Source organism: Saccopteryx leptura, chromosome 1 (assembly GCF_036850995.1).
Source record: "Saccopteryx leptura isolate mSacLep1 chromosome 1, mSacLep1_pri_phased_curated, whole genome shotgun sequence".
NCBI classification, from domain to species: Eukaryota; Metazoa; Chordata; class Mammalia; order Chiroptera; family Emballonuridae; genus Saccopteryx; species Saccopteryx leptura.
Window position 1 is genome coordinate 383,118,976 of NC_089503.1, and position 12,819 is coordinate 383,131,794.

Below are 12,819 nucleotides of genomic sequence, written 5' to 3' on the forward strand. Positions count from 1 at the left end.
CAGGGCCCAAAGTTTTCAGTCCCAGGGAAACCAGTACATTTAAGAGCCCCAGTTGGCTGTGGTCTGGGGGAACGAGCACTGATTTTGGAGTCTAGGGTTCTAGCCCGGAGAAATGCCACTCACATATATGACCTCAAACCAGTCATTGGCCTCCTCTGAGGCTCAACTGGACCATCAGTGAAGGGGGGCTGGTGATAGTAACAAGCCTTCTGAGGCTGCCCTTGAGCCCTAAAGGGATGGCTTGAGTTTCAGGTGCCACCAAGTCATCCATCCTGCCCCCCTGTCTACCTGCGTCACACTTCACACTTGCTCAGGTCTCGATGTGCTTCAGCTCCAGACGCACTGATGTTCTAGGCCCCCCTCTCCAAGCTGACAGTCCCCCGGTCTCAACACTGCTGCCCAGGCCGGAGTCTCACGAGCTCGTGCCCGCCGGGGCCTTCCCCATCTGGGATACCGCCTTCCTCTTGGCCTGCCTGGCGTGCTAACCCTCTTTCCCTCTCTCCCCACAGTGTGCGTCATGTACATTCAAGGAATGGAGAACAAGCAGTGGAGGGAGGTAGGTCCAGCCCCTCTCCTCTCCCACTGGAGAGACCCCAGCCTGTCCCTGATCGTAGTCTGCTTGTTCTTCCGGCTCTGGAGACGTCCCACCTGATGTTTGTAACGGTGGCATCTGAGCCCAGGGGAAGGATATGAAGGTGTGCAGAGGGTGGAGTCTTGTCCCTGCTGTTGCAGGAAGAACTAATGTGGACTGGAAAGTTCCTGCCCTCGGGGAGCCCCAGTCTGAGGGGGGAACATAGCCTCATCCTCGGGGAGCCCCAGTCTGAGGGGGGGCACATGGCCTCATCCTCAGGGAGCCCAGTCTGAGGGGGGAACATGGCCTCATCCTCGGGGAGCCCCAGTCTGAGGGGGGAACATGGCCTCATCCTCAGGGAGCCCCAGTCTAGGGGAACACGGCCCCATCCTCGGGGAGCCCCAGTCTGAGGGGGGGTACATGGCCTCATCCTCGGGGAGCCCCAGTCTAGGGGAACACGGCCCCATCCTCGGGGAGCCCCAGTCTGAGGGGGGGCACATGGCCTCATCCTCAGGGAGCCCCAGTCTGAGGGGGCACATGGCCTCATCCTCAGGGAGCCCCAGTCTAGGGGAACACGGCCCCATCCTCGGGGAGCCCCAGTCTGAGGGAGCACATGGCCCCATCCTCGGGGAGCCCCAGTCTGAGGGGGGAACACAGCCCCGTCCTTGGGAAGCCCCAGTCTGAGGGGGGACACAGCCCCGTCCTCAGGGAGCCCAGTCTGAGGGGGCACATGGCCTCATCCTCGGGGAGCCCCAGTCTGAGGGGGGGCACATGGCCCCATCCTCGGGGAGCCCCAGTCTGAGGGGGGAACACAGCCCCATCCTTGGGAAGCCCCAGTCTGAGGGAAGACACGGCCCCGTCCTCATGGAGTCCAGTCTGAGGGGGGGCACATGGCCTCATCCTCAGGGAGCCCAGTCTGAGGGAAGACACGGCCCCGTCCTCAGGGAGCCCAGTCTGAGGGGGGGCACATGGCCTCATCCTCAGGGAGCCCAGTCTGAGGGGGGGCACATGGCCTCATCCTCAGGGAGCCCAGTCTGAGGGAAGACATGGCCCCATCCTCGGGGAGCCCCAGTCTGAGGGAAGACACGGCCCCGTCCTCAGGGAGCCCAGTCTGAGGGGGGGCACATGGCCCCGTCCTCGGGGAGCCCAGTCTGAGGGAAGACATGGCCCCATCCTCGGGGAGCCCCAGGCTGAGGGGGACAGGAGTGCAGGCCCACCGGGATCCCCATGGCCTGGGAAATATGGGTACAGCATCTGGCTCCGTGTCTCACCCACAGCTGCCAACTCGTGGGTCTGACGAATGTGAGAATTCAGTTAGGTCAGCCTCCAGCCCAGAAATCTTCAGTTACTTTCTTCCACTCTGAATCCAGTCCCAGCTCCTTAGCCTGGCTCCAAGCTCTGCTACGAACCTGGAGCGTCCCCGGCGATGACACGATAAGAATGTGGAGAGCCGGCATCAGGGACTCAGGCTTTACCCCGACCCCCACCTTCCTCGCCGGCCGCCCGAGGGGCCCGAGCACCTCCTGCCTGCCCCCTGCTCCCCAAGGTGTGGCAGGACCAGGTGGCCGAAGGGGGTGAATTTTATCCATAAAATGTATGGGAGACACTTCTATGGGCGTCGTCGGGTGAAGTTTGCTTTTTCACCCTCTCCAAGACTATGCCAATTAAAGCATCAAGCAGATTGCCGGGGAAACGTTTAGCCTACTTAAACGAACTAATTACTTTTGAGGCCTTTTTGGCCTAGCTTCATAGAAAGCAGGAATGTGCTAATGCCTCCGTGATTCATTCAGGAGAGCGCGGTGGGGCCTGTGCAGAGGGGCGTGGATCCGCTAGCCGGCGGGCCGGAGCTTACCATCTGTCACTGGGACTCATCTCCATTTGGTTCAGGGTCCCCAGTTGTCACCACCAGCACCTGCAGGGTGAGGGGGTGTCAGAAAAAAAATGGGGAGGCCTGGCTGTCAAACGCACCCGCACTTCAATCCTGGCTCCGGCCCTTTCTGGAGGTGGGACCTGGGGCCAGTTGCTTACCCTGCTCGTGCCTCAGTTTCCACACATGTAATACGGAGGTAACGCCTACCTTGCAGGCCCGAGACAGGGATGGAACAGGATGGGTGGGTAGGGAGTGTAACGTGCCTGGGGCATCCTCACTGCTCTGTAAATATCACTGTTCAGCGTTATCCAGAGTGTTCGGGGGCCTGGCGGCCACAGCCCCATTTCAGTCAATATTTGCACCAGGAAGCATTTAGGAGGCGCTGGGCAACAGACCGGGTGCAGGTGGCGGGCGGGAGGGTGCCGGTCAGGGGAACAGAGCGTCACTAAACGCCAGCTGGAGCGGGGAGTGTGCAGCCAGGAAGGGGGGGCTCACACGCATGAATAATCCCAACGGGAACCGTGAGAGGTATGGGTGAGAAGGGCACGGGAGCTCAGGGGAGAAAGTCCCTGCTTCCCATGTTCATAGCTCACTGGGTTTAAAAAGGGAATTTGACTAAACACAAGGCACCCGGCTGAGGGGTGCACGATGTGGGTCGGAGGAACTTCGGGGGTCATCAGCTCACTCTGCGAGGGCAGGAGAGGCCCCGGGTGGCTGAGTCCGGGTCCCAGAGCCCCGTGTGGTGGGCGCATCCACCTGGAGGAGCCGGGTGTGGGCGGAGCCGGGGGCGCAGCACAGGGCCCAGCAGCAGAGGCTGTGGCATGGGCAAAGGAAGGTATGGGGCGAGGCTGGCATGAGCAGGTCAGTCCAGGCCCTGGTAGCTGGAGGATGGGTGTAGTGAAGGAGTGTTCGCCTGCTGATGAAAGGAGTGGGCAGGTTTCAGGGACACCTGGGAGGGGTGATGAATCGTGAGACTGGCGACAGTGGGAAGGCGGTAAGGGGCCTTCTGGACAGGAGCGGGGACCTTCAGTGGAGGGACAGGGTCAGCGCCCCCACCCCACCCCGCCTGCCTCACTCCCCGCCCTCGGCTTTTTTGCCAGCGCCTCCCATTGGTGGAACCGCTGGAAGACCTGCGGGGGCGAGGGTGGGTGGAGTCCACGTGCAGAGCAAGGTGGAGACCCGCAGGTGTGAATCTAGACACGCATGGAGAGGCCGGGACAGACAGCGAACGGATGAGAGAGCACGGCTGGCGTTCAGGGTGTGGGCTGGTGAGATCCAGGAGGAGGCGACTGAACAGGGCTCGTAGCTGTTAGGCTGAGGACAGGTGAGGTCAGGGGATCAGGATTCAGAGCAGGTGGGTCCCTGGAGATCAAGGAGACTGACCCCATTTCCGAGAGGCAGCCAGCACCATGCCCAGCCTTCCGGAGTGACAGAGTCAGAGCTCGGCCACATGTCCTGTCACAGGGTGGAGAAGAGGGAAACTGCCCCTCACCCTTTTTGAGTTCTTAGACTGATAATAAAATTGACCTAAGGGCAAATGAACAGGAGAAAAAGGACGTGATATGTGTGCACGAGAGATAATAAATGACAGTGCTTTCCAAGATGATGAACCAGCCATCTTACTATACTTTTTCAGCAAAGAAGCAGTACATTTGTGAGGAAATGACAGAACACAGATGTTTAGGTTTGGCAGCTCATCACTGAGGAATCTAAACAAAGTTTGGGGTTGGGTAGTAAAGGAGTAGCAGTTTTGCTTAGGCAAACTCTTTGGCCTGGGATTCCTTAACTCTAGTGACCAGGGTGTCTCTCTCACCCCCCTGCGGCCAGGAGGACACCATTCACAGCACGGAACTATTTCCTGCATTGAGGGGACAAGGCCAGTCCATGTGCCTCTCTTCCACTGGCTGCTTGTCAAGTACCTTTAATTTCAAGTCCTCGAGATATCATTTTGGGGTATTTGGGGGCGGCCTGCGGGGGCCCCTGACAGTACCCCTAGGACACAAGCTTCAAGCTGTTTTGGAGAAGAGAAGAGGCACTCACAAACATATCAAGGTCCTTCTTTGCCTGATTCTCTGCGTGGTCCCCAGAGAAAAGTATCAGGAAAAGACCAAGCCAGATCCATCCTTATGGAACTGGCCCTGGGATGGGAGATTGCCTTTGTGAGTAAACAGAAACCAATGACCACCGATCCACCAGCTAGTTCTTTGCAAAATGTCTGTCAGTGGAATCTTGGCTAAGAGATGATCATCCTGTGACCCAGCGGGAGTCCACTGCAGGTCCGGCAGCTCCTCCCGGCAAAGCCCAGACCCCGGGTTGGCGTGAGGCCGCGGAAGGATGAGAGCCGTTCCCGCAGCCCCTGGCTGCCGGACTTGAGCCGATTTGAACCGTTTGGGTCGTTTTAATGTCTTCTGAGAAAGCCCCATCTTCCTGGCACCTAAAAAATCTGTCACCGCATTTCGTGAAAATGGACTTGAGATGTGATTTTAGCCCAGGAAATAGAGGACTAGTTGCATCAAGGCTTGCCAGGGCCTTCAGCACGTCCCAGCGGAAGGCAGGACGGCCAGGTGGGAAGGGTCCCAGGAACGCTTTTAGTGGGAAGAGGGACCCAGCGGAGAGCGCCTCTTGTTTCCCATTTGAAAAGTGTGTGTGTTGGGGGTGATCCTCGCCCCACCCTTGCCAGGAGGCTGTCCTGACCGGGGACCCCATGGGAAGGAGGAGATGTATATCCCGAATCTTAGGGTGTCCCACCGATTGACCCACACCACCAGCAGGGCATGTGGCCCCAACTGGCACTCCACAAGTCTCTGCCAGAGCACTCAGTCTGTTTCTGAGCAACCTTAGCCTGTTGAACTTTCTCTTTTTTCCATTGATTTGAGAGAGAGAGAGAAAGAGAGAGAGGGGAAGGGAGAGAGAGAGAAGCATCAATTTGTTGTTCCACTTAGCTGTTCCATTTAGTTGTGCGCTCATTAATTGCTTCTCATTCATGCCCTGACTGGGGAGTTGAACCTGCGACCTCTGGTGCTCCAGGTCAACACTTTATCCAGTGCCACCCGGCCAGGCCCAGCTCATTGAGGATTTTTAATACCAGTTGGGGATGACGGTTCATCACTAAATATCTGAAATAATATCTTCGTAGCACCTTGATACGTGCCTTCACGTAACTTTGACTCGAGGAGCATGTGTTGGGCACCTATCGTGTGACAGGGAGAAGGCTGGGGACACAGAGGGGGACCACAGACACTGTTTGCAGCCAGCAGAGCTCACTGTCAATTCAGGGAGGTGACAATAACAGCACAAGTAACGCTGATGGCTCACGCTTCTATCACAGCAAGGCGCCAGGCTCTGTTCTGAGCATTTACCACAGTAACTCGTTTAACCCTCACAACAACCCTATGAAGGAGGTATTACTATTATTAACCCGAAGCACAGAGAGGAGGTGAACGTGAAAGTGGTTTCAGACACACGACGTTGTAAAAACGAACAGTTATGTCTGAAGGGTAAAATTCCACGCGTTCTTAATTCCCGAAGTTGACTTTCTCTTCCACACGTTCTTCCCCTCGCTATGTGAAGGCGGCTCACGGGGCCTGCTTTGGGGCAGACTTAGAATGTGACTAGTCTATCAGTCCCTGTTTCTATCACCCTCTCTTGCCCCTTTTTACCAAGCCGGGCACACTCCCTGGAACACACATCTGTTCTTCAATGTTCTTCCGCAAGTGTGTGTCCTGCTCCACCCACTTGTCCACCCAGCCCAGAGCATCCTGGGGGCTGCCTCTTCCCCCGGGGCTTGAACTAGCCCAGGGGCAGTCAACCTTTCTATCCCTACCGCCCACTTTTGTATCTCTGTTAGTAGTAACATTTTCTAACTGCCCACTGGTTCCACAGTCATGGTGATTTATAAAGTAGGGAAGTAACTTTATAAAATTTATAAAGCAGAGTTACAGCAAGTTAAAGCATATAATAATAATTACTTACCAAGTACTTTATGTCAGATTTTCGCTAAGTTCGGCAGAATAAATCTTTATAAAACAACTTACTATAGTTAAATCTATCTTTTTATTTATACTTTGGTTGCTCCGCTACCGCCCACCATGAAAGCTGGAACGCCCACTAGTGGGCGGGAGGGACCAGGTTGACTACCACTGGTGTAGACAATCATGCTCCTCCCTAGGTCTCTGCCTTCTCTGTGACTGTTTCTCGGGGTTATGTATCTGTCCTTGCTGTCTAGTGTTCCACTGGCCTTTGTGACAGTTGTCTTCAACTTGCTTTACACTGAGTGTGGGGGCTCCTGTCTCTTTCTCACAGGGGCAGCTGTTCACAAAAAGTTCTCTCAGTTCTGACTTAGAAACCGAGAGTTTTCGCATCTCAAAGCGATTCCACATTTATCTCCATCCTGGCTCGTTTGGTAGATGGCCTGTGAAGATTGTGTTGAATTACAATGGTGCATTCAGCATCTGGGTTTCGTCTCCTGGTCCTGGGCCAGCTATCGTTGTTATCCATGCGAATGAGCAGTAGCTGAATGGGCTGGAGAGCTGTGGTTCTCCATGAGGGACCTTTCCCCAGATTGACCTCAGTTCTCCAGGTGACCTTTAGGGTATGCTATTCAGCCACCGAGGATCTACATAACTTGTTATAACCCCATCCCAGATTTCCCCATCTGGTCCCTAAAGACATCATGAATAGCAATCAAGTGCCTTGTCAGATGAGGTCGTGAACTTGACATCCAAAACCCTGCATTTCCATCCCAGTCCTGGTGTTTAGTGCCTATGTGACCTGGGGGAGGTATTTACTTTCTCCAAGTCGCGGCTTACTCCCTGGAACACACATCTGTTCTTCAATGTTCTTCTGCAAGTGTGTGTCCTGCTCCACCCACTTGTCCATCCAGCCCAGACCATCCTGTAAAATGGGGTTAGGAGACCTTCTTGGGGGAGGACTACATGAGATGATGCATTGAAGACACCTGCAAACAGCTGTTGCCGTGTGACATTGCCCAGCTCGAGTACTTGGGCGCTTTGTCACCGTGGCAATGGCTGCACTTGGAGGCCCCGTGAACTAAACCAAGCCTGCCTTCACGAGAAGTGCAGAGTGACAGCCACCGTTGCCGAATCCTCAGGCTTTCTGTAAAACCCGAGCTCCCTGCTCAGCCCGGGCTGCGGCGCCTGGAGTCCAGGGAGCGAGGGCTTTCAGACAGGGAGTGGCTGGAAGGGAGTGGGAAGGTCTCCCATCAGGGGCTCTTCCAGGAGAGGCTGGACCCAGGGACCCGTTGTCGCTGTGTTGTGGCCAGCACAGCAAGAGCATTGCATCTTGGGACGATGGCTGCCAGGATGGTGGCCGCTGAGAGTGCGGGCTCCCCATTTCCCTGCCTCTCCGGTGCCTTTGCCCGCGCCTGGTGCTGTTCGGGGCCCCTCCTCTCAGTCTGCCTGTGAGACCTTGCCTCTCAGGGTGGTGGTCTTTCTGGTGTTCCCTTCCAGACCCCACCATGCTCCCTTCTCTGGCTCTGACAGTCACCCCACGCTCCCCCCTGGCCGGCAACATCTCTCCTTTCTCCCCTTTAGTTCCTCCCGATCAGAAAAGGGTTTTTCCCTGGTTCCAGTAGCTCTCAAACCACAGCTCAGGGGTTCCCCTGCTCCCCAAGCCTCTGAGATGAAACATCAACTTCTTAGCCTGGTGTCAGAACCTTGCCCACTCGGCGACCTTCCAAATGGCCACAAGAAAAAGGCTACCGCTGACTGGCCCCTGCTGCGTGCGTGCTCATCCCTGAAGCTGCAGCGACTGTGTGGAGACACGACTGGCCCACGGCACGGCTGGGAACTAAGGCTGGGAAAGGCCAAGTGGCTTGTTCAAGGCCACACAGCTCATCGGTGCAGGGCTGGGCATCACATCGGTTATGAAGCCATCCAACCCCATTGGCTGTCCCCAGCTGTCGGACCTTTGGGGCAGATACCAGCAGCCCCCACAGTCAGGGGTGGGTGCTGTGCGCACCAGCTGCCCCCACGGTCAGGGGTGGGTGCTGTGCGCACCAGCAGCCCCCACGGTCAGGGGTGGGTGCTGTGCGCACCAGCTGCCCCCACGGTCAGGGGTGGGTGCTGTGCGCACCAGCTGCCCCCACGGTCAGGGGTGGGTGCTGTGCGCACCAGCTGCCCCCACGGTCAGGGGTGGGTGCTGTGCGCACCAGCTGCCCCCACGGTCAGGGGTGGGTGCTGTGCGCACCAGCTGCCCCCACGGTCAGGGGTGGGTGCTGTGCGCACCAGCTGCCCCCACGGTCAGGGGTGGGTGCTGTGCGCACCAGCTGCCCCCACGGTCAGGGGTGGGTGCTGTGCGCACCAGCTGCCCCCACGGTCAGGGGTGGGTGCTGTGCGCACCAGCTGCCCCCACGGTCAGGGGTGGGTGCTGTGCGCACCAGCTGCCCCCACGGTCAGGGGTGGGTGCTGTGCGCACCAGCTGCCCCCACAGTCAGAGCGGCCACGCAGCTACCAAGGTAGGACTCCAGCTGGTTTCTGCCACATGCAACAACAGGTTAGGATAAACCAGATGGATCTGCAGTTTGAAAATGTCGGCAGTTTCCTATGGTATAAGGCAGGGGTCTCAAACTCGTGGCCCGCAGGCCACATGCGGCCCGCCGAACAATTTTGTGCGGCCCGCAGACTAATCTACGAAGTTCAAAATATTTTGGATAAAATTAAGTAAGCCTAGGGGCCTACTTGTATTTTTCATTTCTCTAGCATCCTAGCTAGATATTAGCTTAGTTAACAGCAGTTGTGATGCGAACTACAGTTTCTGGTCGTTTTGTGACACTGAGTAAACTGCATGTACGATTGTGCTTGTTGTACTGATTTTTTTTTTGTTTTCAACTGCAGTGAGAAAAGTGTTGCGTAACAGTTGCCTTTTGTAGACCTAGTGCGGCCCACCAAACGGCTGTGATCTTGCTCTGCGGCCCACATGCTGAGTTGAGTTTGAGACCCCTGGTATAAGGGGTTAGGTTAAACTCTGGTCTAATACGAGCAGGTGGCCCCTGGTCACACTCCTGTCCTTAGAAGCTCAGCGAGGTTCCAGGGCCTGCCTCTTGGCCGAAAGGCCCTCAGGAGGCAGGCATGGGTGGATGCTCCCATGTTGGTGAGGAGCAGACCCCCACAGCCTCTGTGTGTGTGTGTGTGGGGGGGCATTAGCAGCCCAGCCCACGCCCAAGGCGTGAGGTCGTTGGTCTGCAGAGTCTCACACGCTGCTTGTGCAAGTGCCTGAGTGCTTGTTTGACCCTGCTGACCGTCCCGTGTCTCTCCACACCTCCCCGTGGCCTCTGAAAGCTCATTGCCAACACCCTTCTGTTCAGAGGCATCTCCGGGGCCTGTGAGGTGATGTAGTTGAGGTGAGGCCTCCTCCTTTAGTGTCTTTCAAATGTAACCCCTGCACCTAGGCTGGAGGAAACTGGCTTAAAAAAGAAGTCATTTTAAATAATAGATCACAGACAATAAAACCGGACCCGAGCTATTTGGCTCCGGCTTTGCCCACCCTCCCTCCTGACCTGTTCCCCGCCTTGTCCTCTCACGCACTGTCCCTCCCGCTGCGTCCAGACAGCCTGGCGGGCCTCCCGCCCTCCTCCAGTCCCTCCGGAGGAGCTCTTCCAGCCCCGGCCATGCCTTTATCTGCCTCTGCTCCATCTTTAGTGTTCTCTGAGCCTCGCCCCCACCCCCAGACACCTCTCCCAGAAGCCAAGACTGTTCTCGATGACTTCAGTTGTTTAAGAGTCAGAGAATCGCAGCCAGCCAAGATGCTCAGAGCATCTGCTGTGGGACAACAGGCATCCCCCCTTCACTGAGTGCCTGCCGCGTGCCCAGTGTCTTCTGCTCGTCATCCCTAATCCTATAACCACTCTGCGGCCCGGTGCAGATTATGCCCAGATCCAGAAAGGGGAAGAAATCGGCCCCAGGTGCCATGGCTAGGAAACCAGAGTTCTCCCCATATTGAACCAGAGGAGAGGCGGTGTCTTGGGTAGTTCTTGGGAGTCAGACAGACCTGGCTTTATGTCAAGACCTGGGTACTTACAGCTGTGTGACTAGACACTTCCCCTCTCTGAGCCTCAGTTTCCTCACGTGTAACGTGAACGACTAGCTATACTTACCTGCTGGGCTGTCTAAGGACTAGAGATAACAGGATAAGCTGGAGGAGTGAGCTAGGCACTTGGGAAAGGAGAGCTCTTGTTGAGAGTATCATTGACGGGCTCTGGGTGCAGGCAGTGTACCAGGCAGTGTACACACTCTGTCTCAGGTAACCCATTCTATAGATAGGAGTGTGGAGGCTAAGAGAAGAGAAGTAACTGGAGTAAAACACTCTGGTGTCCTCCAGGGAGCTAAGCGGGGAGTTCCCTGCCCTCGGGGACCTTACAGGGACATAGCAGGATTTAAAAGCTTCATTTTTTTTTTTCAACTTGGTAAGTGTATTAGAGCAGATGCTCTAGGAAACCCCAAGTTTCAGACCATAACTTGCTCCAGAGCTACCTTAGTAGTTTAGAGGTGATGTCTCAGCACTTCACAGCAGAGAGAGGTCTAGGAAAGCTGGGGAGGCTTCCTGGGAGAGGTGGCACTTGAAGGATGGTGAGAGAAAGAAAGGGCATTGCAGGAATGGAGCCTGACATAAGCTAAGCCCAGAGGTGAGGATGCCCTGTGTGCACCCATGAGATGGCAGGGACTCAGTCTGACTGCGGCCCAGTACTGGAGAGAGGGGAGAAGTCAGCTCTGGAGGGCAGGAGGTGCCCCGTTGGGAACCCTGTTGGGAGTACAAGGTCTTAGATTTAATCACAGTTTCGGCAGTCAGTGAACAAGCATTTATTGAGCAACTACTATATGCCATACACTGATGCAGGCACATTGTGGAGCAGAAGACAGAGTCCCTGCTCTAGAGAGGCTGAGTGTAATCAGCAAAGAAACTGGATACTTTTAGATACTGGTTGATTAATGCTCTGGAAAAGTGGAACAGACTGAGCGTGACCAGGGAGAAGGAGCTGCTTTAGTTAAGGGGGTTGAGGGAGGCCTTTTGGAGGGCTGGTGACACTGGGGTTGAGGCCTGAGTGGTGCCATGTGTGGGAACCTGAGAGAGGGGTGTTCCAGGTGGAGGAAACAGTACATGCAAAGGCCCTGAGGTGGAAACAAACTCACTACACTCAAAGACCAGAAAGAAGGCCAGTGTAGTTTGAGTGGTGTGAACAATGAAGACAGGGCGTGGTCACAGAGGTCAGCAGGGGCAGGTCCTGTAGGGCTTTGTAGGCTGTATAGGAGTTCAGATACTGCTCTAAGTATGATGGGAGGCTATTTGAGGGTTTTGAGCAGAGGAGTGATTCGGCCTACTTTCTGTGCGGTGTGGACTGCAGGGGCAAAGTAGGAAGACAGCTTGTCGTCTCGTGGGGGTCCTGGAATGAGACCGTGGTGGGTCAGGGTGGGGGCAGATCCAGTTTGTCCAATGGTCAAGAGTTTGAAATAGAATGACCCTCCACGCACCAGGTCATGAGCCCAGTTTGGGATAACCTGATGAACGACGCAGGACCTGGCCCCAGCCCTGTGACATAGAACTCTATCACAACATTTAAAGTAACAGACGGACTGCGTTACTGCTAAATCCCGGAGCCGGAGGCAGGCCCCTCCGGAGGTGGACTCCGCGGTGTGCATGGGGCTGGCTCTCAGGCTCTCCTCTTCCTGCAGAGAGGAGTCTGCCCTCGCAACCAAGAGTGGCCCTCCGCAGCCTTGGGTCCCTCGGGCAGCCGTCAGTGGTCTGTGCTCTTACCGTGCCGCTGAACGTTCAGGCCCCTGGTCCCCTGGTCATCAGGAGCTGGAAGTCCAGGACCAAGGCCTGGCTTGCGGAACAAATGGATCCTGGGCGCCCACTCTGAAGGCTGGAGCTTTAAAAGCCACTTTGGTACAGTGAGGCCACTGTCACGTGTCCCTTTGAATCCTGACTGCCACTTCCCTTAGCCTCTCTGAGCCTTAGTTTTCATCAGTAAAATGGGACCCCAATGCTTGCTCGTTGGGCTTTTGGGGGCGGGAACTGAAAGACAATCACTCAGCACAGTGCCTGGCCGTGCCCAATCCTTATACACATTGTAATTATGTACTGCCCTCAGACAAAGCTGGGTGAGGCTCTGTCCCCCTGTGCTGCTGCTCCTTCAATAGGAGGACACCACCTGACATTCCTGCCGCCCTGTGTGGACTCCGCGTCGGCAGTATCCCAGCACCCCCCACCCCCACCCCCACCCCCAGCCCTCACTACACCCTCACTGAGGACGCGGAGGCGTGCAGGGGGCCTTCAGTAGGAGGACACCACCTGACATTCCTGCTGCCCTGTGTGGACTCCGCGTCGGCAGTATCCCAACACCCCCCACCCCCACCCCCACCCC

General features: G+C 56.3%; 1 protein-coding gene across 2 annotated transcripts in view; it reads left to right on the forward strand.

Moving 5' to 3' along the window:
• The window catches only part of CPNE5 (copine 5), a 99,830-nt gene that overhangs the window by 16,808 nt on the left and 70,203 nt on the right, over positions 1 to 12,819 (forward strand). For both annotated transcript variants that reach the window (XM_066359527.1, XM_066359528.1), the window contains exon 3: positions 510 to 556. In XM_066359527.1, coding sequence (XP_066215624.1) covers positions 510 to 556 — 47 coding nt within the window. The remainder of the gene's footprint in view (positions 1 to 509; positions 557 to 12,819) is intronic.